Consider the following 27,914-nt stretch of genomic DNA (forward strand, 5'->3'; position numbering starts at 1 on the left):
TTTAAAAGTGTCTATGGTGAATCTGTCTAGTCACAAAGTGAATTATAAATATCATCATTTCCTGTGTAATTCAGCATTATGTTCCTTCAATTTCTTTGCTATTACAGTCAAGACGGAGGATAAGGCTCCAGCTAAGGCTGAGTCTCAGATGCAGCTCAAACAAGCCAACCTGCCGTCACAGCCCGGGCTGTTTGAGCAGCCTGAGCCTGTGGTGGAACCTGTAAAAGCAGCTACTGACGAGACCGGGGAAACCAGAGGGCCGTACCACAGCCCAGCCCCCCCAGCCGGCACTCAGCAGCTGTTCCAGCCCATTGCACAGCCTGTCAAACCACCATCACCCAAACCTCAACCCGTTTACAACAATGAGGTGTGCTTGATATTTTTATTTGTCACAAAATCAGCACTGGATGCTCTATAATGTACTGTATACATGTTTATGGCCGAGTTCAAACATAATGAAGCCTAACTGCTGGTTTGCATTGCATTTGTCATGAACAAGCCATTATTTTATTTAGCACCATCCAGATTTATCTGTGAGTTGCCTATAGTCTCTTTGACAGGTACTGAAAATTTCATGGAAAAAGTCCACACGGTTCCAGAGATATGCACGAAATTTACCCCAAAAATAGTGCTTTTTTTCATCAATTTTGTGTGCCATTGATATTTAGCATTATCATTTAAAATTGAATGTTAAAGATATAATCCTGTATTTTGTCAGTTTGTTTGTGCGTCATACTAACACACAGTAATACATTTTTGTAAAGGTAGAAATGTCATTTTCTAGAAAAAACATCATGTTTCTAAAGCAAGGTCAAACTGTTGCAAGCGTAACGCTGAGAATAAGTCCTTGATTTATTTGTGTCAAAACCTTAGCTATATCTCCTACTCTGCTTCAATAGAATAATTATATTACTTGTTCAATAATACCAGGAACTAATGGACAGAATTTCTTTGTTTCAGGCTTCTGCAGACTAAAGAAGATCCCTCCAACTGTTGTTGCAAGTGTTACGCTCTAGCACATTATAGTATATATGCACTGATAATTGCTAGCAGTGACTGAACCAAGACCAATAGAAATATTGAAACTCTGATATATAACCATACCTAAAATGATAACATTTCACAAAAAAGACCACTTTTAAATTTTGATGGTTATGTCACACTTTGGCTTCATTATTTTTGAACTTTGCCAAATCCTCAGACTTGTACCATTTATTCTACTCATGTTGAAGTCATAAGCATGTGTCTATCACATGCTTATTTTGAAAATCCATTCAGAATAGACCACCTTGCAGTTCATTAAAGGAGCTCATACAGGCAGCGGTTCCCATTTTTCAGTGTTATGTTCTGCGTGTAATCCCACATTGGAGTATTATCAGCAGATTACTGGCTTTTAGTGGAAAGGAGCAGTTATGTTGTTTGCTTTCTTCTGCAGGACATTGAGGCTGAGGTGGATAGTATAATGACAGAGGTGGTTGAGTCTGCAGTGAGTGAGATTGCCCACATGGGTGCCAGCTATGCCACAATAGCGCTTGTGTAAGTTTTTACAATCCGCAACACTTTAATTGGCATCTATATGGTTTGTTGTAAATTAAACTTCATGTTGTAATCTTAAAAATGGAATAAAGACAAGCACATCCAAAGCACATAAAAAGGTGTGCAGGACCAAAAAATATCAAAGAGAAAAACCAAATGATCTGCACAGCCACAGCGCTCCCAGACAAAAAATGTTTATTTAACAGAAATTAAATGTAACCTTTCAGGCAAGAGCCCTTCATTTGGTTTTTCTCTGTAATCTTAAAATTGAACATCATACCTTTTGATTTTTCAGTGAGAGCAGCGACCAGGTGGAGTCTGTGCTGAGTGAGGTGTTGGGAGATATGATACAAGAGGTCATGTCCACCGAGATCCAGCTGGAAGAGGAACGTGTTGCTGAAGAGAAACGCAAGCTTGAAGAAGAGAGGTTGGTCTAATGACAGCTGTCAGACAAAATTCTTTTTGCTGCATCGTTGGTAAAGAAGGTGATTTACCATAAGTGAGTTTGCTGAGTTTGTGGTCAAGTGATGGTCTTCAACCACATTAAAATAACAGGGAAAATGGAGATTGCTAATGTTTACACCAAACACTGAGGAACAGGAGAGCTAAAATGAACAGACTGAGAACTCTTTACACTCTGAGCTGCACTTTCACATACTGTATGTTACTGCCTACAGTGGTTAGCTGAGGCTGAGAACGCAGGCACACACAATTTTGTGTGTTTGTGTGTGTGTGTGTTGGGGGGAGTGGGGGAAGAAGAGGTGAACATCAGGCATTATTAAGAGGTTTTAGTGTCTACATCAGATGGACAAGAGCTCAGCCATTTTATTAGGGATCACCAATGACCCGTAACCGTTGCTGCTCACTCGGCCTTCATTTTTCATTTTCATTGTTTGCATCAGGAGAAGGAAGAAACACTTGGCCTTCCTGACAAAGTTCAGCTTCTCACTCTGCAGCGAGATTCTCAGTGAAGTATCTGGAGAGATTGTTCAAGAGGTCGCCATCTCTGAGATCAAGTAAGACTTTGAAACTGAACGTATGAAGTCTGAATCATGTTTGACTTTTCCTCTTGTTGTTTTAACTGACCTTTAAAAAACACACACACACATTATTGGTAAGTTATCAGATGTTTTCAGTGCAGCACTCACAACATCAGGAGGAGACTAATAGAAACAGTATTACTTTCTAAAGCCGGAAGGCCTTTAAAAGAAAACTAATTAAACTTGAAGTAACAGTATAAAAAAAAAAAAACATGCTACTGTTGGGCAACACATTAAAACTACAATATGAATAAAGTGATAATGGTGCTTTTTAGGGTGACGCACACGTTTTGACTACTAAATCCTGAGTTTAACATGTCATTTACATTTCTGTTTTGTATTTTTTAGGGAAGCGGTGAATCAGCAGTTCTGCATCAGTCTGATTGAGGAGACTTTGGACACGGATATCACCTTATTGGTTGAAGAAATCCTGGAGGTGCAGCTGAGACGTATCCACAAGTACATCAAAAGGTATCAGAATACTACTTAGACAACCATAAAACAGGTTCGGAAATAACTAAATTTTGCAGCTTGTTGACAAAGTCACCCACAGTCATGTGATCCAGTATGTCATTCTAACCCCAGTAGAATCTGCTTGTAAAGCCTAATGTGTCCCACCAGGTGGCGTGAAGTGGTCGCATTGCGGAGGCAGCTCAAGAGACAGATGAGAGGATTCCCTGCAGCTCCGTGCTACGTTGACCCCCGCTTCAAACTGAAAGCTCTGTGTCCCAGTGCCCCGTCACAGACCTCCAAAGCAGATCTGGCTCGCGGTCTGGTCAACATGGGAAATGCTGGCATCCTAACTGTGTCCAGTACTAGGTATCACTCTCTCCAGTCTACGTATAAAATAATAGCCTATTAGACTGTGTGTGTGTGTGTGTGTGTGTGTGTGTGTGTGTGTGTGTGTGTGTGTGTGTGTGTGTGTGTGTGTGTGTGTGTGTGTGTGTGTGTGTGTGTGTGTGTGTGTGTTATGGACAACAGTTTTCTCACTTTTCTGCAATGATAGATTTTGGCCAAAGAATAAGAAAAAGAGTAGTCAGTCAGACAAATGCTTGGCAGGGTTGCATACCGCTACTTCATGAGCAGGATGTTTTCCATGAATCTGAACAAATCTTACTCCATCCATGTGACCTTCAAGCAAACAAGTGGGACTGAATCCTGATTTTTTTTTTTTTTTTTAAATGGTCCTTACATGCACCTTTCCCACCGCAGACAGCCATGTAACACGCCCGTAGTTGTCCAGCGATTCACCATTTCCTGTCCAGAGTTTGCCAAGTTCTCCTCCTCAGTGGTTTTCTTTGGTAGCCATGAAAAAAATGTAATTGTACTACTCCAGTAGATTGAAAGATGATTTGTAGCTACGTTGCATCCAGAAAGTATTCACAGCGGTTCACTTTTTCCAAATTTTATGTTACAGCCTTATTCCAAAATGGATTAAATACTTTTTTTTTCTTCAAAATTCTACACACAATACCCCATAATGACAATGTGAAAAAAAGAAAGATGAGTGCAGCAATGTACAGAGACATTCTGGATGAAAACCTGCTCCGGAGTGCTCTTGACCTCAGACTGGGGTGACGGTTTATCTTTCAGCAGGACAATGACCCTAAGCACACAGCCAAGATATCAAAGGAGTGGCTTCAGCACAACTCTGTGAATGTCTTTGAGTTGCCTAGCCAGAGCCCAGACCTGAAATCGACTGAACATCTCTGGAGAGATCTGAAAATGGCTGTGCACCGACGCTCCCCATCCAACCTGATGGAGCTTGAGAGGTGCTGCAAAGAGGAATGGACCAAACTGTCCAAAGATAGGTGCACCAAGCTGGTGGCATCATATTCAAGAAGACATGAGGCTGGAACTGCTGCCAAAGGTTCATCAACAAAGTATTGAGCAAAGAGTCTGAATACTTATGTACATATAATTTCTTAGTTTTTTTATTTTTAATAAATTTGCAAAAAAAAGCTTTTTTTTTCATGTCATTATGGGGTGTTGTGAGTAGTATTTTGGAAGAAGGCTGTAACAACAAAAATGTGGAAAAAGTGAAGTGCTGTGAATACTTTCTAGCTGTACCGTTTATAACATGTCTTATGTCTTCAGGATGCTGAAAATAAATCAAGAAGTAAGCCACCAGATGAGAGTGCAGTACTACTATCAGCAGCTGTTGCAGTAAGTAATAAGTTTCTCAGTTTTGTTCAGTTAAATAATGCACGCTGACCCCTTGTTGATGTCGGTCACAGAGATAAGGTGTGGGCTTCACTCGACCTGCCAGCCCTGGTAACTGAAAATTTCATCAACCCACCTGACAGAATCTTCTGGAAAGTTGTTCTTCTCTTACCAAGTGAGCATGAGAGTGCAGCTAGCATAGCCCAGGGGTGAGTATGAATTCATGATGGACAGCACCTGCAGTCAGAAAGGTTATCGTTAACTTTATTTTAATTTTTAAATGCTGACTATCATTGAAACTTTGCCTGCCTGTTGTCTTTAGGATCTTGTCAGAGTGGTTGGAGGTGAAGTTTGGTGGTGAAGAGAAGTCAGAGGTCAGGGAGCAGCAGCCCAATGATGCATTGCAAACGCTCTGTCTCATCAACACTGTCCAGTTGAACGGACAACGAACACATAAAGTCCACATCAGTGTAAAGGTCAGATCCATTTCTGTTGCTGACTGAATCAGTTAGATGTAGATTTGCAGCTCCAGTGTGTGAGCTTTGATAATGTTGAGTAAAGCTGCTGCTGATGGCCACATATTTCTTCAGTCTTCTCAATGGTAAAAGTGTTTTGAACTGTATTGTAGCATGATGCTTTTCTGTAAAACAGAGAGCTTGTGAAAACCCTGCTTCTGCAGCTGTTCTTTGGGCTGGAAAAGTCACCAGCAGATTAGACTTGTAATAAATGCATTGTAGTGCAGCAGATAACTGAAACAATTCTTCAAATGGTGATACAAGCACCAAATTTGGCACAGATACACTGTAGACATTACTCTTGAAAGGAAAAAAAACAAACAAAAAAATCGACTTGCTGCTTGAATTTGCAATAGGCAGCCAGGTAGGGGTCAATGAAGAATTACACAGGGGTCAAAATTTAAAGATGCTCCAATCAAATTGAAAACTATACCACATTATTTGTCTGATCATAAAGAATCCAAAAAGGTATAGTTTGGACTATGTGTGACTGAATGTTATGGGGTAAAAACAGCAAGAATGGTGACAAAGGTCAGTTTCAGTTTGTACAGAGGTCAAAAGTTAAAGTTACTCCAATTTTGGTAAAAGAAAATGATGCAATTATTGGCTGAGCTAATAGGATTAATAAATGGCATAGTTTTGACAGTGCTGAATGCTTGGTCTCCAAAGTAAAGGTCAAGCAAGGTCAGCGTCCATTGCATTCTATGACATGTGACCCCGTAACATGATAACTAAGCATGACACATGGTGCAAACTATTCATTTTTAAAACCGTATTAACTCAACTAATAATTTGCATCATTTTTTTACCAAAATTGGTGCAAATTGAACTTTTCACCCCTGTACAAACTGAAACTGACCTTTGTCACCATTCTTGCTGCTTTTTTCTCATAACTCCATAACATTCAGTCACAGATTGTCCATACTATACCTTTTTGGAATCGTTATGATCAGACAAATAATGTGGTATAGCTTTCAATATGATTGGAACGTCTTCTAATTTTTTATCCCTGTGTAATTCTTCAATTGACCCCTACCTGGCTGCCTATTCAAGTGGCCAAACGGTTTTTTCAAAAGAGGAATGTCTAATGAGTACTTGTGTTGAATTTGATGCTTGTATCGCCAGTTGCAAGATTCCGCTCTGAATATTCTTTTATCAATCAATCAATCAATCAACTTTTTTCTTATATAGCGCCAAATCACAACAAACAGTTGCCCCAAGGCGCTCCATATTGTAAGGCAAGGCCATACAATAATTATGAAAAACCCCAACGGTCAAAACGACCCCCTATGAGCAAGCACTTGGCCACAGTGGGAAGGAAAAACTCCCTTTTAACAGGAAGAAACCTCCAGCAGAACCAGGCTCAGGGAGGGGCAGTCTTCTGCTGAGACTGGCTGGTTATCTGCTGCACTATTGGAGGGGTGATGTCTCACCTTCCATCATGATATAATATTTTGAAGTATGGACATAAATGGTATTTGGGTTTTATATAATGGCTGAGTGGATGCTTGTCATTTCATTGGTGCATTGTATGTCACGTGACACGGGTTATTCATCCCATTTGTGTTGCGTTGCATTTAGCTTGCAAATTGGTTCCACACATTTTGTACCATTGCACACTGTGAACCCCGCCCATGCACACACTAGTGGGGGTGGCATTTCACTAAACATGGCACAGTTTGTTTTGCCGATGGATGACAATTTGAACAAACTAATTGACTGTGCTAATTCTTCGAACACACACAAAAAAACAAATCCACTATGCTGTAAGTCATCTGGTGGCATGAAGACCTGTTAGGATGAAAACCTGCACAAATTTCTGACACTCTTTTTCACTGGACTGGACTTTTTTGGAAGTAAACAAAGTCAGTGCACGGCATCACAGACTACATCATCAGATTTATTTGTGAAGTATCTGTTTTTCCAAGTTGATTGAGAACAATTTTGGGCTCTAATTTAAAGTTTGTGTTGGACTGTTGACATCAAAGCACCAGTGACGCACACCAAATGTAAGTCCCATTTCTGTTGTTTATAAATTAATAAAATATGAAATGACAAGGATCTATTTTAGCTGCTATATAAAACATATAATGAATGTTTTTTCATTCTTTCAATGGAACAAATACTTAATTCGGTGAAAGCTGGAACGTACCATTCAGCGAGGCTTCACACTAGTATTGCAGCTTTGCCTATGTTGTGATATCAGCTATTGGTGAATTACTGTTGTAGATGGAGTGGCATCTGAGAGGTCAGAGGTCACAGGTGTTCAGTTTAAACCTTTTTACACACTGAAATTCCTTCAGCTTCCTTGAATCATTTCATAATATGTACTGTAGAGGGAGAAATATGCTAATCTCTTCCCGTTTTTTTTTTTTTTTTTGAGGAACATTGTTTTTGAACATTTCAGTAATTTTATCCCACATTTGTTGACAAACTGGAGATCCTCTGTCCATCTTTGCTCCTCAGAAACCCAACCTGCTTTTGTACCGAGTCATGATTATAGTTGCCTGTTGACATTACCTGTTTGAAATAATATTATTATTACTAGCCCCGAGTTGTCCTGCCCCAACTTTCTTGTAGAATATGTTGCACATCAGAGTTACTGTGATGTTGATCCCCTCATCACCCATTTTCCATCCCATCTAAAGTGTTTCTGATTTAGGGTTATGACCTTGTCAGTGGCGACAACAAGCTCTTTACGTTTCAGTTTTTAGCGTGCCCCGTAGGTCACCACCTCTGTTCCTGGAGGTCACATGGACTGCATGTTTTACATGTATCTACTGCAGCCACAGCTCATTAGTCATGTCTGCTGTTTCTTTGCTTTTGATTGGCTGAGCATTCGTGACTTAGTTAATGAGCAGTGGTTGGAACAGGAAGAGGAGGAAACCATGCAGGGCAGGTGATCTCCAGCAGCAGGGTTGAGGGTTGGTGACCTCTCTAATTCTATACGGGACTGATGATCATCATTTTTTATTCTGAGTGAAAAACGGATCTCTAAAACTTCACTAATAAATAAATAAATAAATAGTGCCAAGGTTGAGAAATCCCAGAATTTCCTTTTAAACCTATAGATAGTTCTAAAAACGAGTCCAGATGTTGTCAGCAGTATTTATTGGTGGTGTTGAACGCCACAGCAAACCATGGTTGATGCTGTGAAAATCTGCTGTATTCTGTTCAGTCATCCTTTATGGAACCTTTTAGGCTTCCCGAGGCCCACTCAGTGGAGATGACCTGTCCAGAATGGAAGACTTCTGTGAGATTCAAGGAACAGGAGCTTTGATCATGTTGCTTCCAGCCCTGCCCAACGGCGAGCTCATGCAGGACGAGCAGGATGTGCCTCTGCTGTCTGCCCTACTTCAGCTTAAACAGCTGCAGCAAGCGAGCACATCGTACTGCCCGCTGCCTGTGGTCTTTCTGGTGCCGGGCCCCAACTGCATGGCCGGTGATACACAGAGACTGGAAGAAGGTACCGTGGATAGAAGGATGCTGTAGATATGTTGCTCAGTTTTACATAAAATACATAAAATATCTTTATTGGTTGCTGATTAATGAATCGGGCTGGAGACCAACTTTTAGTACTTTTGTGGCACTGTCACGAAATGCTCTGATCCTATCGATTGTGGAAAACGTCTGTTGCTCCACAGTTTGATGTTGGCTTTTGCAGTATTATTTATGTTAACAGATGATGAAGTTGTGGTAAATGTGTATATTTATTGTGTTTATGTTAAGTCGAAAAATGCTGTGGTCATGTGGTCCCATGAGATAAAAAAGCTTTTCAACCTACCATCCCTGGTTCTCAAGACCAGGCACCTAAGTGGCTCTACTCTACTCTTTTCTACTCTTCTATTTTACTCTTCCTTTTTAGATCTTTAGACATACCTTAGTATACTATCATAGTTCCACCTTAGAATTGGAATATAATATATAAGATATACCTTACTGAATTTTCATGAAAGAAACGAGCAATTTGTTTTGTTTTTATTTATTTTATTTTTTTATTATTTATTTTTTTTATTTTTGTGTTTTTTTTTACCAAACTGCAAAGAATGTAGCATTGAACAGAAAAATTAAAGGTTGGTTCTGTAAATTTTCTTTTAGTAAAAAAAAAAAAAAAAAACCCTTGGTATGGCAAAAAGTATGATGACAGATGATAATGGTGCTGATTTGAAGATTCCTGTATCGTACAGTAATCTGTTTTTCACTGTACTTTGCTCTCTTGTCTATGTCCCTCAGCGCTGATGCTGCACACGCTTGTATCGGACGGCCTTATTTCAGAGTACAAATTTTTCTTTATACCAGAAAGCACAAGTGACCTGCAGAGTTCCAAACAGGTACAACAACACGTTCACCCTGTCACCCTATTAACATGTCTCCTCTCCTTTAAACTTTTCAGGTCAAAGTTTGTCAGAGGGTCATTTTCATAGCCAACATGTATCTGTCTGTTAGCATTAACAATGTAGCTACACTTTTCAAGTTACTGCATTTTTCCCATCTGTAAGTCATACCCGAGTATGAGCTGCTTATGTCAAAAATTGCATCGTAAACAGAAAAAAAGTTGTATCAGTCTGTGAGTCTGGTTTATTTTTGAAATGTTGTGCTGCTGCTTCATGCATCAAAGAGCAAAATGAATTGAATCAGCACATTATTTATACCACAAACGCCACATGAGCTAACAGAACCTATCAGGCTAATTAATATTATCGTCATAGACTGTATGCATACAGGATAAACACCCATAGGTTTTTGATAGAGACCTGGAAGAGCCAGTATGAAGCCCAGGTCACTTTGTATGTGAATATAACATGCCCCTATCTTTGAGTCATTGCCAGCTAAGCTAACAGGCTAACATCAGCTTGTGTGTTTATTAAATCATATTTTTGGGGACTGTGGAGGTTCTCATAAGTGTTTGTTTTGGTGTGGCCGTTATAAGTTATGAGCCACTTATTTCCTAAGTAATCATGCATTAATGGGACCTACCAATCAGTCTACCGATAGCTGCTAAAAGTGCCAACGCTGTTAACATACAGCATTAAATAAGGCGAGAATTTCACTGAGTGCAAATATATTGCAGCGGGGAGGTTCTAGACGATCCGTTAGCACGTTTCACCACAAAACAAGCCGTGTTAGTCCAGTTCTATTAAAATGCTCAAACTGACAGACACAGCCTTCCACGACAGCTGGTAGCTGCGTCGAGCGGACTCTGAGCTACCGTCGCTTTGGAGACGCTTGATTTAGCAGCTGTCACTCAGAGTGACCACACACCTAATTATGCAGAATGTTATATCTTAAATCATCTTAAACTAAGAACGTATTTTAAAAAATTCACCCCCATGCAGTTGTCATGGAGAAGGAAACCATCTATAGAGACCAAATTCAGAGTTGCTTTGCACATATACCTATATATACAGTGTATATTGTTTTCATTCTACCTTTGTGTCTTTCTGTGTTATTTCCACTCTTATGATTTCTATACTTTGTTATTTTTAAGAATTTTTGCAAATCAGAGAAACGAACAAGAATTCCAATGTGCTTGTACTTGAATGCAGTTCCGTAAACAGAAAATAAACTTTACTCTGTTCTTTTCTGTCAACATGTTTATTTGTGCTCTAAAGTTGGACATTTTAACATGGACTTGAATGAGAGCCTGCTCACTTTTGGAGCCAGCCTCAGTCGACAACTGCATCATTTTTCTTCTTCCGGATGGGCTCATCTGAGACCATCGAAGATTGTGGCTTGGTTATTGTACAAGGCACAAAGAACTCAAGAGTAAACTGCTTCTTGTCACTTACTGAACAGATAACAATGTCTCTTCAGAGCTAAATGTGTGTAATAGTTACCTTGCTAAATGCAGTTAAACATTGTCAGATCACTGAGAAGGGGGAGATGCCACCTGCGGTAGGGTCCGACCCTCAACCTCCCGCCTGTGTCACCGGCAGAACCGATCAAGGGCTGTTTAAGCTGGCGGCAAGGAGATTCCTCTAGCTGCTCACTACCTCCATCCGGACGTGCACCCCGCTGAAGCTGGACTCGCACCCCGGTTGAATAGCCTCCACTGGAACCAGGATAAAAGCCGGCCACGCCCGTTAACGGCAGCTCTCACTCTAATGGATCAGGGCTCTTGGGAAGTTGCTAGAATTGTGTTTAGTGATCCGTACAGCGGACCTCAGGGATGTGTTAGTTTCGTTAAACCAGACCAACCTATAAGAGCTGTTTGTTGTACACCCAATACACTAAATTTTTACACCTTAAGGAGATTCAATAATCCAATGTCCAGAACCAGCGCTTTAACTGCAGTTTATGAATTTATTGCAGATTATGCAAGTGCAGGCAACATAGTCAACATGGATTATAGTTCTGATGATAACACAAAATTGATTCAAATATGATTAGAAATATGATTGGCAGGTTATTTGATTCAATAACTCTAAAACCGATCACTCACTTTAGTAGGGACAGGTCTGATTTCCTAAAATTCCTTTGGAGGTGAGAGTATGAGGATTTGAGATCACGCTCCCTGGCCAGGGGATCTGGCCACAGGCTGATCAACACCTGTGAGCTCCTCTGAAGCCTTTACAGAGATCTGGAAGAATAACGTAGCTTCCTCATTGCAAACAGTTTTTATATGACACTGTCTTTGGTTGCCAGGAAACAGTGACGCTCAAAACCCACTCTCACACCTCCCTCTCATCTGTCTCAGGGACTTACTTCCCTACAACTGACAGTTGAACACATTTCCTCTTCCATCTGAAAAACAACTCAAGTTCCTTATTCTTTAACTAACAGTTAGGCACAGTTCCTCTTTTTATCAAAAACAACCCAGTTACATCATTCTTTAACTGACAGTTAAACACATTTCTCCTTTTTGACACGAAAACAACTTGGTTTCTTTTTTTCTTCTAAAAGCAATTCAGCCTCTCACACTTTGATTCTTTAAACCCATAATCATCACAACATGTATTAAATCATTATTATTAATCATTTATAAATCACATTTTCAATAATTACATCTTCAGTCATTTCTCAAGGTCAACACATTAATCATCGATTTGATTAAAATGCTGTTACACTCATAATGACATAAGCACACATCATTGTTTTCACCACAACAGTCATTTATGGGAATTCCCATTTGCAATGGAAAGTCCAATATGACCTTACTTGCTTCTGGAAAGTGCCAAACGTTCTGTGGGTTAATCCAGTAACATGTCTCCTTGTGCTAAGGTGAAATTTGAGCTTAGTCACATTGTCCGACACCCCTTCCATGACTTGAAGCTCTGCCAGTCCCTTTAGAGCTCCATAAGGACACCTCCATCATTGTCATCAGGATGAAGGGTGAGCACCTCTTGCTCATCCATCATTGGCGACAGAATCAGCGGTGCTGGAGTTTGGAGACACTCATCCAGCACCAAGTACTCATCGCCACTTATTAGTAAACCGTCGTCATCCTCAGGGGACCGTTTCACAAGAGGTGGTGATGCCACTGGCAGCTCCAATTGTGGCGAAGTCACCTCGTACTCCTCAGCTGATATTCCTTCGGGGAAGTGTGGAGAACGGGGTGATAGGTGTATAACAAGGTACAGCGGGTGAAGTAGTGTGTTGCGGTGTAGCTTCCTCTTGATGCAGAGCTTCAGCAAGTATATTCTCCGACTCAGGCTGCGCAGGATGTTCTTCTATCAGTGCTTGTGTGAGAGCATCCAGACACCAGCTTACCTCTGTTTGTACTCCAGCATCCGTAGTGCGCCGCTCGGATTGTTGTTGAATCGGTGGTAATGGGGAACCAATAGCCACAACACGTCCATCAGCAAGATGAGCCGTGGAGAGTCGTGTGCCATTAGGGTACATTCACATCTTGATATACACAGGGCAATAAATATAGCCCTCCGGTGGTGCTAAGGCGTTGGGTCGCAGCTGATCAAGTAGTAGAGAATGCCAGACCATCCTCGCCTGAATTTCTATCTTCAGGTATGTTTCTGTTGGTACCTGGGGTAGAAAGACAGTATCCTTCCGTCCCAGTATTCCCCGTGCCACTTGAACAGTGAAGTTATCCTTATAACATTTCGGGCACCACAGAGTTGCCGATACCTCCCAGAAGGAGAGCGCTTGTTCCAGGGTAGCTTGACAATGAATGCAGCTCATTTCCTCCTTTACAAATTTAAGTTCTTCTTTGTATTCTCTCCCCGCTCGTCCCTTGAGTTCTGCTCGTAATTTGCGATTTGCGATCTTCAAATTACGATTGGTGAAGATAATGAGACTGTCTCCATTTATTTCCCAGGGACTCCCGATAATGGTAAGCACGACCTCCAGTTTGGGTTAACATCTTCCTGGTTCCCTCTGGAATAGGGTCTAAATCTGCCATAAAGTCAGGCCTGGTATGCCTGTTGATTTTTGATGTAGCTTTTGGCTTATGGCTGAGAATCTCTTGTGATGGTTCCTCTTTTTTGAAGTGATAACTTGGGCCTTCATGAGGGTCTTTACTCTTCAGGTCCTCCAACTTTCTGGGTTCACTGAATGATGAATGATAGGGAATTTTTCCTAGTACTCCTGGGAAGCTCATCTCTCTCTCTGCTCTCTCAGCCAGCGTCTTGGTTTGCTTTTGGACCTCAGGTGTCACCCCTCTGCTACTCTCCGGGGGTAGATTCATCCACTGTGGGTTGAGACTTGTCTGAACTGAGTCTAAGCTGTCTAGTTTATGTTCGCTTCCTTCATGGTCGTCATCTTCATGGAAGGCCTGGCCATCTTCACCTGTGCCCACCTTGGGACTCTTGCCAATTTTTCTGTATTTGGGGGATTATCTATGTCCTCCTCATTCTCATCATCCGGGTCATTTGCTTCATGAAGATTGGGCTGACTCCCGATTTCTTCTTTGTCAGGATACTCTTCTTTAAGCCTTTTCCCCATTTCCTTCAACTGTTCTGCCACATCTTTATTCTCGTTGTACTGGGACTCCGCCCTTGAATTAACATTATCCAAGATCGATTCTACTCCCAACAATTTAGCTGTCATTTTTACTATGGGGTCGTAGGTCTTTTCGGGGCTTATCAGGACAGTGATTCGCCCCCTTTCCCACTCATCTCCAAGGAGTTCACACCACCACTCAAGCCATTCTTTGATCTCTTTCTTGCCTCTTGGGACTGGCGGACATGTCAGAACCATCAGCACTTGTCCTTCCTTCTGGAGACCTGGGTAGTACACCCCCATTTCGTTCATAGCCGTGTTCATTTCTTCCTTCAAAAGATCTGTGTTCGATTCCACATTTTGGGCTTTAACATATTTTTGGACTGATTCTGCCCAAGTATCGTATCCTTTTCCATACAGCACAATCCTATGAGGTGGGTGAGGGACTGTTGAGGTCTCTTCTGGATTTTCCATCTCTTCCTCTCCGGACTGTACTATAGGGCTCGATATAGAACTTGGTACTGCTTTAGCAGCCATATTTCACTGCTTGTTCTCTATACTAAACCTGATAATATCAATTACAACCTTCTCTCTTCGTCTCTCTCGCTGTTCTCTCAGTTGCTGAGATTGTCAGTTCCACCACTGCTGTCTTCTTTGACTCTGGCAGCTACGGTCTTTGTCATCTCGAGTCGTCTGCCCCTTAAAGCCTCTCTTAGCGCTTCGAGTCAGGGATAAGTGACAGACTAGTTGGCTATTCAGCGCTGATCTCAGGATTCAATTTAACTGCTCCTCTTCAGTCGCTCCTTTCCCCGGTTCTCCCCTCCGAAATCCTCACGGGGTGGTGACTACACTCTCCTGTAGATCACCGACCAGCACGATATAGCTCTCGTACCTGCTTTCTTGACGATCTGATCCAGCAGTCTTCTGCTTCTCATCCTCTTCTTTGACGATCCAGCAGTCACACGTCTGCTTCTCGTCCTTGTCCCAGCTCCCTGCGTTGATTAATCCTGTCGCCTTTACTTCGTCTCCCTGGTGGTTGCCTCCGGGTTTTCACACCTCTGGACAGGTGTGAAAACCTGATATGTTTCAAGTCGACACTCTCCATAACACTGTCTCCTTTGGTGATCTACTCAGGGGCTCCCACCTGGGCGACGACAAAGACTCTCCTTTGGCCAGGATTCTTCCTCAGACCTGACAACTCTTTGTCAGGTCCCTGTTCGGGTGCCACGTGTCCGATTACCGTAATAAAGGTGGCGATACCAGCTGTGTGCTCAGAGGGCACTCGGACCAGCTCTCCGTCACAAGGGTTAGACCCTCAACCTCCTGCCTGCGTCACCTACGGGACTGATCAAGAGCTGTTTAAGCTGGCGGCGAGGATATTTGTCTAGCTGCTCACTGCCTCCATCCGGACGTCCATCCCGCTGAAGCTTGACTCGCACCTTGGTGGAATAGCCTCCACTGGAACCAGGATACAAGCCGGTCAATTCTAGCAACTTCCCTGATACAAGCTGGCCACGCCCGTTAAAGTCAGCTCTCGCTTTAATGGATCAGGACTCTTGGGAAGTTGCTAGAATTGTGTTTAGCGGTCCGTACAGCGTAGGGACAGGTCTGATTTCCTAAAAGTTTGGAGGTGAGAGTATGAGGATTTGAGATCACGCTCCCTGGCCAGGGGATCTTGATCTCTGTTTGCTGAGTTTGAATTCCTCTTCAGTTGACAACAGCCAACCTAAATCCAAAATCTGTATGCTGAATGTTATCCTCCGTCAGTCGGCAACTGCCGACCTGAACCAACACCGTATGCCGAGTGTCGGTCCGTGGATCGTTGGGAGCAAAGAGAGAGAAGTCTTAGGTCAATTCTCGCACACAGATTACGGGTCAGTGGTTATCTTCCTCCTTCTTCAGCTTCTCTCCTGGATTGCCCGTGTGTGTGTGCGTGTAGAAATCTCTCACAGATGACTCTGTTCCAAATTCCAAATTCTCTCGATGCATGAAGTTCCAGTTCATCACCACAGGTTGGCCAAAACCTGTGAGCTCCTCTGAAGCTTTTACAGAGATCTGGAAGAATAACGTAGCTTCCTCACTGCAAACAGTTTTTATATGACACTGTCTTTGGTTGCCAGGGAACAATGACGCTCAAAACCCACTCAACACAATTCCTCTTCCATCTGAAAAACAACTCACAAGTTCCTTATTCTTTAACTAACAGTTAGGCACACTTCCTCTTTTTATCAAAAACAACCCAGTTACTTCTCCATTCTTTAACTGACAGTTAAACACATTTCTCCTTTTTGACTCGAAAACAACTTAGTTCCTTTTTTCCTTCTAAAAGCAATTCAGCCTCTCACACTTTGATTCTTTAAACCTATAATCATCACAACACATATTAAATCATTATTATGAATCATTTATAAATCACATTTTCAATAATTACATCTTCAGTCATTTCTCAAGGTCAACACATTAATCATTGATTTGATTAAAATACTGTTACACTCGTAATGACATAAGCACACATCATTGTTTTCACCACAACAGTCATTTCTGGGAATTCCCATTTGCAATGGAAAGTCCAATATGACCTTACTTGCTTCTGGAAAGTGCCAAACGTTCTGTGGGTTAATCCAGTAACATGTCACCTTGTGCTAAGGTGAAATTTGAGCTTAAAGTCACATTCTCCGACAACATGTTTAAACTATTATACATTGTACAGCTTGGGACTCCGACGAGGGCGGTTGCATCTCCTCCACTCTCCCTTATCTCTGTTCTCTGCTTTAACCTTCAAGTTCCTACTTCACCAGACTGTGAATTCCTCAAATTATATTGGATACTGGATCTATTGGACTACTATTGGATTTACCATGGAATTGATCAGCTGATCTCTGAACACTATTGACACCATTTTTTCTACAAGAAGGTCAGGACCGGGGGATCCTACCTGCCCAGATGGAACGTATCCTGCGGGCTATGTTCTCAACTCCTGGAGCTCTTGGCGTGTGGCATGCTTGGTGCCTTTCTCCATTGAGGACGTCGAGGATTTATTCATTTTTGGACTTATGGTAGCAGGGCTGGTACTTTTTGGCTTATGTGCTACCCTGATCTACCGGAAAATTGGCAAGACGGTGGCATCAAGAACCACGGCCCCTCGCTTGTCCGTCCTGATTAACGAGGTTGGCAAGGCAGTGCATTCTCAGACTGCGATGACTCTTGAACTCAGACGCAAATTGGATGACACCATGGAGCTGATGCGTGCCTTGCAGTTGAAGTTGCAGGTTTCGGAGGCCGGTGAATATTCTTAATTCATAATTGGGAGTATTCTTAATTCATAACTGGGATTTGGTTGTTCAAGTGGAACTGTTAAAAGTGTTTTTCACTGCTCAACCACAACACCCCAGGCTTATCGAGCCTGAAGGACAAATTGCCCACTGTTTACCTCCAGAGGAATTTATTCAGGCCTTGGTGATATTATTCGGCTCCATTCTTATCTCAACCCACAAAGACAATAAACTGACAGACTTAGACATGGACAAAAGACTGAAGCATGCTCCATTTTTCCCTTCACCTCCCTTCCTGCTCTCCCCATCACACACCCCATCCCGGCCACCGCTCGCACCACCCCTTCCCCTGCGGGGGCTGCGCGGTTTTTAGCTGTGGCAGGTCCCTGTTCCCCCCAAGCTGACGGTGGCGCGACTCCAGTTGCAGCAGCTACCACACACTCACATCGCCTCAATTTGGAAAACGGACTGTTTCAAGTTTAGTGCACATAAACAATGTCAAATGTGTTGTCTTAATTCTGATGTGTGCCATTATTATGGTAAACAAGTAATAATTGTGGATTAATTGCTGATTGTCTGTGGAATGTGAGTGTGGAAATCTCGTTGTAATGACAATGATAATAAAGCCATCCATCCATTTTTAAGACTGTGGTAATTGGCCTTACCTTAGCCTCGCTATCCTGATCATTGTTGTAAAGTACTAAATCTTTCTGGTGTTTAATATGAAATACATTTGTCATTAAAAGACATTTTTGAACATTGTTTAAGCTCTAATAAACTTGTCTTCCTCTTTGCATCCAGCTAACTCAGGCTGTGCGTTGGCTTGTCGTTCATGCGCCACAGTGCCCTCCACTGTCCTGCCAAACCCTTGTGGAGCTTGTAGAGCACAGCTTGGCTCATGAATTTACTAGCAAGCTCTATGATCAACGGCAGGAACGGGCCGATGCACATCTGCCTTCCCAGGACCCTGTGCCTATAATCCAGCTATACAACGCTGTCCTATCACACCTCGCTGATGTGGTGTCATTGCCAGATCTTTCCAGGCTGTCATGGCCAGCACAGGAGTTCTGTTTACCTGAAACCCGTGACTTTGTCCCTCCCGTTGGCTGGAATTCTGCTGAACACCTTAACTGGCTGCGCAGCATCATCCTCAGCCTGCAGCTCCCACAGTGGGAGCTGCCATCCAGGACTGGTCAGTTTCTGAGATACATTTTGACTTTTTCCTTCTTTTCTGTGAGTGTAGACTTTGAATTAAGTGCAAGAATTCCAAACAGGAGACTAAAAATCATTTCATGCTTTGTTTGTCTCACTCTGTAGACTCGTGGCCTGAGCTGTGCGCTTACATTTTTTGCTACGCTGCTCAGATCCCCATATCGTCATGCTCTCGGCACTTGTTAATGTCACGCTTGGAGAACTTGTTGGAACGGGTGAGGCTACAAGGCCATGGTGGTCCACTGGCCGGAGCACACAGAACCTTAAGGGACTGGGTTGGAGGAGGTGCAAGTTTGTGCTCAGCTTTCAGCTGGATCCCGTGGGATGATGTGCTTGCATTTTGTATCGACCACAAACTGAAAGACTGGCGGTGCCCTGGACGATCTTTCTGTGAAGGTAAGAGCATTCTGTAGAACCTTACTTTACTGTGATTGTATTTAAATGAAGAGCTGCTGAGCCTTGACGTGTTTCCTGTCTGCTCATGGTGACCTCCATGAACAACATGATGGGGTTTAAGCCTTTGTGTATTTTATTTCCAGGTGCTGTGACAGAGGATGGAGAGATCCTGGTTTACTTCCTCACAGAGTCACTGAAGGGCTTCAGTCCTCCTGATGAATGGACTGAAGCTGTCTGGAAGACATATCGAGAGAAGAAGGAAGGGTGAGTCCTAAAGATCCCTAAAAACTTGAACATGTACATGGATTTTGATGTTCATGCTACATTTTACTTTCTTTACCTCACGTGTCCCTGGACAAGAGACTTTATTTGCCCCCATTCAGCTGTAGACTCCTGTCCGCTACAGAATCCAGAGATACACACCCAAACCAAAGAACTTTGGCAGCACTGTGGTCATACATACATCTTGCGCTGTATCTATGACACAGTGCAAGATGGCAGAACGGTGGATTAGTGGTTAGCACGGTTGCCTCACAGCAAGAAGGTCATGGGTTCAATTCCCACCTGTGGCCTTTCTGTGTGGAGTTGCATGTTCTCCCCGCGTTTGTGTGGGTTTCCTCCAGGTGCTCTGGAGGAAATGAAATGCAGGTTAGGTGGACTGGAAACTTTATAATTGTCCAGGTCTCCCTTGCAAAAGAGGTCTCAGTCTAAATGGGACTAACCTTAAATAAAGTTAAAATGGAAAACTAAAAATTTCAGAGTCTATGTTGGACGTCTCGCTGCAGTTTCATAACTTGAGCTGGTGCATTAACAACTTCCTTGCTAAATATAGATGCTTCCATCAAAGCTTCTGTTTTATTTGTTCTGAACTACAGCTCACGACTTAAATATGACACAGAGTGTTAACTTTGTTCATTGTAGTTACTTAGTTCATTAGACGCTATGGGAATTTGTGATGCCAGGACCAAATATATATATATATATTTGTCGCTCTGTGCTCTCTGCTCAGTCTGTATGGCTGTAAAATATTTCGCAAATGAGGAATTTATCCAAATATTCTCATCCTGTACTAATCACACTCTTAACGACGAGAAGCATCAGGTAACCTTGTCTTCATGAAGCACAGTGACAAATGTAACACGTGTGTTTTTGATAGTGAGCAGAAACCAGAAGTATTGGAGGAAACCCACGCAGACAAGCAGCGCCACACAGGAACCAACCAGGGTTTGGTGGCCACTGACACACAGGACCTTCTCTCTGAGAGGTAATGTAGGAGTGGATTTATTTGTTCAGCACTTTCAGAGCAACTATACAAAATACCACAATCATGAAAACAAGTTTACAATGATGGAATTTAAGACTATAATTATAATTCAGTTCTAGTTTTTCACTCTGGGTCACCGCAGCAGATCCAGTACAAATCTGCTTGTTGATTTTGGCACGTTTCACGCCAGATGCACTTCATGACGCAACTCCACATGACATGGAGAATGGGCAGGAGTGACCCTAAAACATGAACCTTCTGCTCTGGACACAAGCATGCTAACCACTTGACCACCAAGCTGCTTAAAATTAAAACTACACACAGGATGATGAATGGTCACAGTGTTGCAGCTGACGCCTTAAGATGCAAGTGGTGTGTATCGTCTAAGTCTCCCAAAGTAACCTTTCATTTGACACATTGTTCAAGCAATAACCGAAGACCCTCCAGAGAGACGTCCTATAATCTCAACTTAACCTTTATTTCTAAAGCACATTTAAAACGACGGCAGGCGACCAAAGTGCTGTACATAATTTAAAAATGGGCACCAAGTTACCCCCAATCATAAATAAATGAATTAAAAATAACAATAAAGTTACAACAGGCAATAAAACAGATAAAAGACAGAGTAAATCACAACAAAGCTGCCTCAGGTGCAACACATAAGTAAGGTCTCACCTCACCAACTGCTAGAGTAAGCACACAGGCAGCAGTGGTAAGGAAATAAATCTGTGCTATGTGGAGGCAGATGGTTTGATGGCGACTAAAAATCCTCAAGAACAGCAGCTAAAAGAGCAAAAAAAAAAAAAAAAACCTGAAAAAGGACCGGACTTCAAAGCTGCACACATGAAGATGTTTACAGCTCAACCACAGAGCACCGGAGTAACCATGGGGTAAACAGAAAGAAAGAAAAAAATCTTAATTCTCATCGTGTCAGTGTGTGCGTACAGCATATAGGGGTGATTCTTTAACTACGGGCACTATTAGCCTTGTAAATGTAATTTCCACCACACCATTGCCTTACAATATAAAGCGCCTTGGGGCAACTGTTTGTTGTGATTAGGCGCTATATACATGTGCTCTGATGTCACTGTTTATCTCCATAGAAACTACCCAAACAATCTTTCATACAAACTGTTTAAAGGGACATTACAGTGTTGTGGTGGAAATTACGGCAATACGAGTGTGGGACAACTACATTTTGTTTAAAAAAATCACAACAGTTGTATGACATTGAATACCCCAATTATGTTTTGATTATTTTACTGATATTTTATTGAGAGATATTTTAAAACATTAGAAAAAATGTTTCTTTACCATTCATTTTTATCATTGAAGATCAAAAGTCTGGGTGTGGGACAAGCACAAAACGGCAATATTTGCATATAATGATGCTGAAAAAAGGTGAAAAAGTCATCATAGACTACTAGAACAAATTTCTTAACACAGTTTCACTGTAAAGATAACTATAAAAGTGTGAAATTTCACCTTTTTTTCTGTTTTTCATACAATATGATCAAAGGACATAAGTGCCCGTAGTCTAAGAATCACCCATAGTCTGTTCCCACGATGTGATTCATTTGCATACATGAGATAAATAAATAACATTGTCTCTGCATACGACCAGAACATTCAGTCTTTTACATGGACATACTCACCATTCTGTGTTCATGAAATGTATTTTTGTGTTTATTATCCACATTATGCGTCACTCTTAATGTAGTATGTAGTTTGCACGTTCAACCCAACACAGGGCGCAAACTAGAGACCGCTGCTATCAATTGGCTAACAGGGCTAAGCCCTCCCTTTGTTTTACAATTAATAACAAAAAATTAAATAGTTTTCTTATATATATATATATATAGAGAGAGAGAGAGATTTTGTCATTTCAGGAGCCCTAAAGTGTGTTCTGCAAGACATTGAAGTCCAGGGAAAAAAAATGTTGCAGTTGACCCTAATTCAGAGAACAAAAATTGTTGAGTTCTGTGCAGCACATCCTACCTGCTGACCTGCATCTCTTTCCAAACAAAATTCAGTCTCAGAGCAAACTAACTCCCTAGAAAATGGCAAGGACACTTGAATTTGCTAGGTGGTTTTCTGGAAAACTGGAGACGGATGATTTGATGATTTGTTTCCAAAGATATGATTTGAAGCTTCAGGCGAGGAGGTTACATTGATCATGTTGTGTTAAAAAAAAAAAAAAAGGGTTAAAACATCCAAAAGGAAAGACTGAACCAAAAACTGCACATTGGGGATTAAAATGACCTGCTTCAGCCACATGGTCGTACAGAAAATGTCTGATATTGATTGGTTTTCTGTGCTGTCAAAATACTTTTGGGTACATTTTTTGAGACACCCTACATAAACAAATATCAAGGAACTAATTGTTTTAAACTTTGGTTCTGCCAAGAGCAACAACATCACTAAATATTCACAAGAAAACCACAGGATTTAGCTAAGTGGGCTTTAGCACGAACGGACAAACATTTTAACGTTGTTCTGTGGTTTTGCGACGTGCTCCTGTATCACGTCAATGAGTATCAGATTGTTCCCTCGTGTGTGTGGTTTTTTCCAGCTTAACTTTTCTTCCTCACCAGCCAACTTCTGATGTGTGCTGCAAATAAATTTTTAAAAATGTGTGTATTTTTTTGCTTCACTAACAAAATGAATAATATACTGGTTGTATGAAGAAGGAGTGAGTTAAATGATCCTGTTAATGGTTAATATGTCTCTCTTTACGTTCACGGGTACTTGCCGTAATCTTTCCCTTAAATTCTGTTTTCCACTCACAGTGCAGTTGCTGCTGTTTCTGCACAACCTTTCAGTGTCCACAGTCTGATGGAACCTCAGGAGGCCCAGTCAGCCCCCGTGGACATCTCTCACACTTCTACACTGCAAGAGCAGGTGTCTCACCTCCTGCGGAGCATAGAGGAGGAGAAGGTCCACAGCCAAAGGTACAGCAACCGTCAAACTATTGTGTGTTTGTATTTGTTCAAGCCCCTTCTTGAAGAAGTAAGTCCTGTACAGGCCGTAGGGATCCGTGGGGTCGGAGCTTATCTCCCAATTCCACAGTGTCAAGCAGATGAGAGTCCATGGCTCCCCACTGGACGGGATGCAGGTTACTTCCCCTCCAAGGCTGGTACCCATTTACAGCTGGCATGGCTGAGACATTGTAGATCAGGGGTGGGCAACTTGTTCCAGAAAGGGCCAAGAGGGTGCAGGTTTTATTTGCAGGCACTGATTCCACCAGGTGATTTCACTGATTAATATTACTTCGAGCAGATGGAATCAGTTAATCAATGAAATCACCTGGTGGAATAAGTGGCTGCAAAGAAAACCTGCACCCTCTTGAGCCTTTCTGGAACAAATTGCCCACCCCTGATGTCGATCGAGTGTTTTCTCCAAGGACACAGAAGCATGAGTGGGCTTCTTGGAGGATGTCCATAAAATAATTTTTTTGCACTTGTGTAATGACAATAAATCACCATTCAGCAACGGCATGGACTCGTCATCTGCTCCTAAATGCATCATGTGCTCAGCCTGTGCACAGAGCTAGTACTTTACTTGTATCGCTTCCGGACTTGGTCAGGTTTTTTCCTCATGTTTGCTTTTTTGTCCCCCTGTGAGGAACACAATATGTTGGACGTAGTGTCGTCATGTTTGTGTGTGTTTGTGAACACATTATTATAATCGTACACGTTGGACATGTCAGCCCTCTCTTCCACCGGGCGAAGAGTCGCACACCGTTCAAGTGTTTTTCTCATTTCCACTAAGCAGTTGTGGCTTTCTTGTCCGACACCTTTGTTCTGTAAATGCTGTATCCAGATGTGCTCATGTTTTTATGAGCATTGTTCTAATCAGGTGCGCCTTACATAAACAGATTCACTTCAATTCTTGTTGCTTGTCAGTGTCAACATATGCAACTGTTCATGGGGCACACAGGTGTGCTCATAAGTTTACATACCTTGTAGAATGTGTGCTGTTCTTTTAAGAAAACATGAGTGATTCAGCAAAAGGCATGACTTTTATTTTAATTTGATTCAAACCATAAGGCATCACAGACTAGTACAATCATTAAAGTATAGTAATAAAGTACAGGTCTGGTCAGAGGTTTACATACACTCATCATGGGCATGAATTCAATGGAACTGTTCTTTTGTCAGGGTGGAATGATTGTACAGCAAACATTATTAATGACAAAAAAAAACCAAGAATTGTTTGCACATATTTGAATTTATTTTGAGTAGTCTCTAACCCACACAGGGTCAAAATTATACATACGGGCACAAAATTATACGCACATCTCCACTAATATTTGGTTAAACATTCCTTTGCAAACTGCATCTCAAACATGTAAGGTGGGGGTGTTGCTCTGAGAGCCATTTATAGTTTATTATATTTATGTTTGAAAGAAAAAGTTCTCATTTATTCTTATTCACTGTCCTGCTGCACAGGTGTATGGAACATCTTCAGCGTTTACTGGAAAAAGAGTCATTGGACTACGTGTCTGCACCACTCTTCCTTCCATCCTCCATCCTGCTGTACAAACCCATAACCATCTCACCTGTTCCCACAGCCAAGTCTGCAAACAACTCTTACTCACAGGTCTGATATCTCCATGGAATTCAGTCAGAGATAGTACAAACTATACTTTTTTGGAATCGTTATGATCAGACAAATAATGTGATATATTTTTCAACATGATTGGAGCATTTCTAAAGTTTGACCCCTGTGTAATTCTTTATTGTCCCCTGTAGCTCATTAGAGCTCAGTTCCAGGATGGCTCCATATCTGAAAACAAACATTAGTTAATTTAGTATATGTGTACCAAATTCCATGCTTTTATCACAAAATGAACAATTTTTATGGATATTTTAGCTAAACTGCACCACTACATGCAAACTCCACACAGAGGGGCCACATGTGGGAATCAATCCCATGACCTTCTTGCTGTGAGGCACCAGTAGTAACCACTAAGTCCACATATCACCTGGCCACGTGCAGTTAGATGGATACTTCTGAGATGTGGGGTTGGATCAGTTGTCTGTCTGGGTGGTTGCCTGGTTGGTGATGCACCTGCTACCTGACCTGACCCACCAGGGACATGTGAATTTGGAAATATTCTTTCTTCAATCTCCTGCCACCTGATGATTAGTTGAACACAGTTGATCAAGATGAATAGTTGTGTGAGCAGAATCAAAAACCGCTACATTGGATAAAGAAAGAGTTTTAACCATTAAGTCCAATGTTCCTCTACATAATCTAAAAGTAAAGAAATAAGACAGCTGTAAGAAATAAATGTGTATTCTGAAGTTCATGTGTATTTTTCACTGATGACTTTCTAGGAGCCTGTGTCTGAGGAGTCCACAGAAGAAAGAGGCTGGTGTAAGAACATGCGTGTACCTCTGTCATGGAGGCTGAAGGAACTTGAACAAGAGATTCTGGCCAACAAAGAAGAAGAACTGGCCTTCGGAATGAAGACAGAATACCTACTAAGTATTGTAGATGATTGATTGATGTAACTACCAGAACACAGTTTCTACCTTTTCTTGTTTGAAAATGTTGGATTGTGTTTCTAAAATAACTTTAATCCATCCGTGTGACCTCACGGTGTGTTCGTTACCACAGTGACTGCTCCCTTCTGTAAGAGGTACTGTGGGATCCTCCCCGAAAAACGTGACATTTTTTTTATGCATTTTATTTTTTTAGTAATAAAGGTGTATTGACTGTATTGGTCTCTCATTTTTTTTTAAGTGTCTTGTTTCATTGTACCGTACATCCAGAAAGTATTCACAGCACTTCACTTCTTCCACATTTTATTAGGTTACAGCCTTATTCCAAAATGGATGGAATAATTTTTTTCCCAGAAAATTCTACTCACAACACCCCATGATGATGACATAAAAAAGTTTAGCAAATTTAATAAAAATAAACTGTCACATGTACAGGGTGACCAAAAAACTCCAGAACCCCTAAAAATTGTAATACATCCTACAAAGGTCCAGCAAATTTGCTGAACTTAAACTTCAGTATAAGATCATTCCCCAAAGTTTCAGTTACCTTGGTAGCTTTGCATAAAAGTCATGTTATTTCAAAATTACACTCCAAGTGGTATGATTTGTTGGTGAAATTGGCCTCCAAGCAAAATGTCTTGGTCAGCCAAAGAAAAGATATTAAGTGCACCCTGGAGCAGGTTTTCATCCAGGATGTCTCTGTACATTGCTGCATTCATCTTTCCCTCGATCCTGACTAGTCTCCAATTCCTGCTGCTGAAAAACATCTCTACAGCATGATGCTGCCACCACCATGCCTCACTGTAAATATGGTGTCTGGTTTCCTCCAAACATGACACCAAAGAGTTCAATCTTTGTCTCATCAGACCAGAGAATTTTGTTTCTCCTGGTCTGAGAGTCCTTCAGGTGCCTTTTGTCAAACTCCAGGTGGGCTGCCATGTGCCTTTTACTAAGGAGTGGCTTCTGTCTGGCCACTACTATACAGGCCTGATTGGTGGATTGCTGCAGGGATGGTTGTCCTTCTGGAAGATTCTCCCCACAGAGGAATGCTGGAGCTCTGACAGAGTGACCATCAGGTTCTTGGTCACCTCCCTGAGTAAGGCCCTTCTCCAATTCCTGAGTTTTGATGGGTGTCCAGCTCGAGGAAAAGTCCTGGTGGATCCCAGTGTCTTCCATTTACAGATGATGGAGGCCACTGTGTTCATTGGGACCTTCAAAGCAGCAGAAATGTTTCTGTATTAATCGGAGGTCTACAGACAAGTCCTTTGACTTTATGCTTGGTTTGTGCACTGACAACAGTGGGACCTTATATGTACAACCCCTGGCAAAAATTATGGAATCACCGGCCTCGGATGATGTTCATTCAGTTGTTTAATTTTGTAGAAAAAAAGCAGATCACAGACATGACACAAAACTAAAGTCATTTCAAATGGCAACTTCCTGGCTTTAAGAAACACTATAAGAAATCAAGAAAAAAAGATTGTGACAGTAACGGTTACTTTTTTAGACCAAGCAGAGGAAAAAAATATGGAATCAATTCTGAGGAATAAATTATGGAATCACCCTGTAAATTTTCATCCCCCAAACTAACACCTGCATCAAATCAGATCTGCTCGTTGACATTGACCCTATGCCATGACATTGACCCTATATGTCTTTTTGCAAGGAATGTTTTCACAGTTTTTGCTCTATGGCAAGATGCATTATCATCTTGAAAAATGATTTCATCATCCCCAAACATCCTTTCAATTGTCCAAAATATCAACGTAAACTTGTGCATTTATTGATGATGTAATGACAGCCATCTCCCCAGTGCCTTTACCTGACATGCAGCCCCATATCATCCATGACTGTGGAAATTTACATGTTCTCTTCAGGCAGTCATCTTTATAAATCTCATTGGAACGGCACCAAACACAAGTTCCAGCATCATCACCTTGCCCAATGCAGATTTGAGATTCATCATTGAATATGACTTTCATCCAGTCATCCACAGTCCACGATTGCTTTTCTTTAGCCCATTGTAACCTTGTTTTTTTCTGTTTAGGTGTTAATGATGGCTTTTGTTTAGCTTTTCTGTATGTAAATCCCATTTCCTTTAGGCAGTTTCT

General features: G+C 41.7%; 1 protein-coding gene across 2 annotated transcripts in view; it reads left to right on the top strand.

Moving 5' to 3' along the window:
- The window catches only part of mcm3ap (minichromosome maintenance complex component 3 associated protein), a 57,811-nt gene extending 31,799 nt beyond the window's left edge, over positions 1-26,012 (top strand). Inside the window, exons 13-30 of one of the 2 annotated variants that reach the window (XM_034186845.1) lie at positions 108-367; positions 1,436-1,536; positions 1,832-1,963; positions 2,439-2,552; positions 2,925-3,047; positions 3,198-3,395; positions 4,674-4,742; positions 4,814-4,948; positions 5,062-5,215; positions 8,456-8,720; positions 9,488-9,585; positions 18,223-18,613; positions 18,739-19,029; positions 19,173-19,293; positions 20,186-20,293; positions 23,083-23,244; positions 24,745-24,895; positions 25,636-26,012. In XM_034186845.1, coding sequence (XP_034042736.1) covers positions 108-367; positions 1,436-1,536; positions 1,832-1,963; positions 2,439-2,552; positions 2,925-3,047; positions 3,198-3,395; positions 4,674-4,742; positions 4,814-4,948; positions 5,062-5,215; positions 8,456-8,720; positions 9,488-9,585; positions 18,223-18,613; positions 18,739-19,029; positions 19,173-19,293; positions 20,186-20,293; positions 23,083-23,244; positions 24,745-24,895; positions 25,636-25,803 — 3,041 coding nt within the window. In that variant the 3' untranslated portion in view covers positions 25,804-26,012. Of the gene's footprint in view, positions 1-107; positions 368-1,435; positions 1,537-1,831; positions 1,964-2,438; positions 2,553-2,924; positions 3,048-3,197; positions 3,396-4,673; positions 4,743-4,813; positions 4,949-5,061; positions 5,216-8,455; positions 8,721-9,487; positions 9,586-18,222; positions 18,614-18,738; positions 19,030-19,172; positions 19,299-20,185; positions 20,294-23,082; positions 23,245-24,744; positions 24,896-25,635 lie in introns of those variants that run through there. The other variant, XM_034186846.1, reaches the window with a different exon arrangement.
- Positions 26,013-27,914: the final 1,902 nt, after the last annotated feature.

The sequence above is a fragment of the Thalassophryne amazonica genome, chromosome 14 (genome assembly GCF_902500255.1).
Source record: "Thalassophryne amazonica chromosome 14, fThaAma1.1, whole genome shotgun sequence".
Classification (NCBI taxonomy): domain Eukaryota; kingdom Metazoa; phylum Chordata; class Actinopteri; order Batrachoidiformes; family Batrachoididae; genus Thalassophryne; species Thalassophryne amazonica.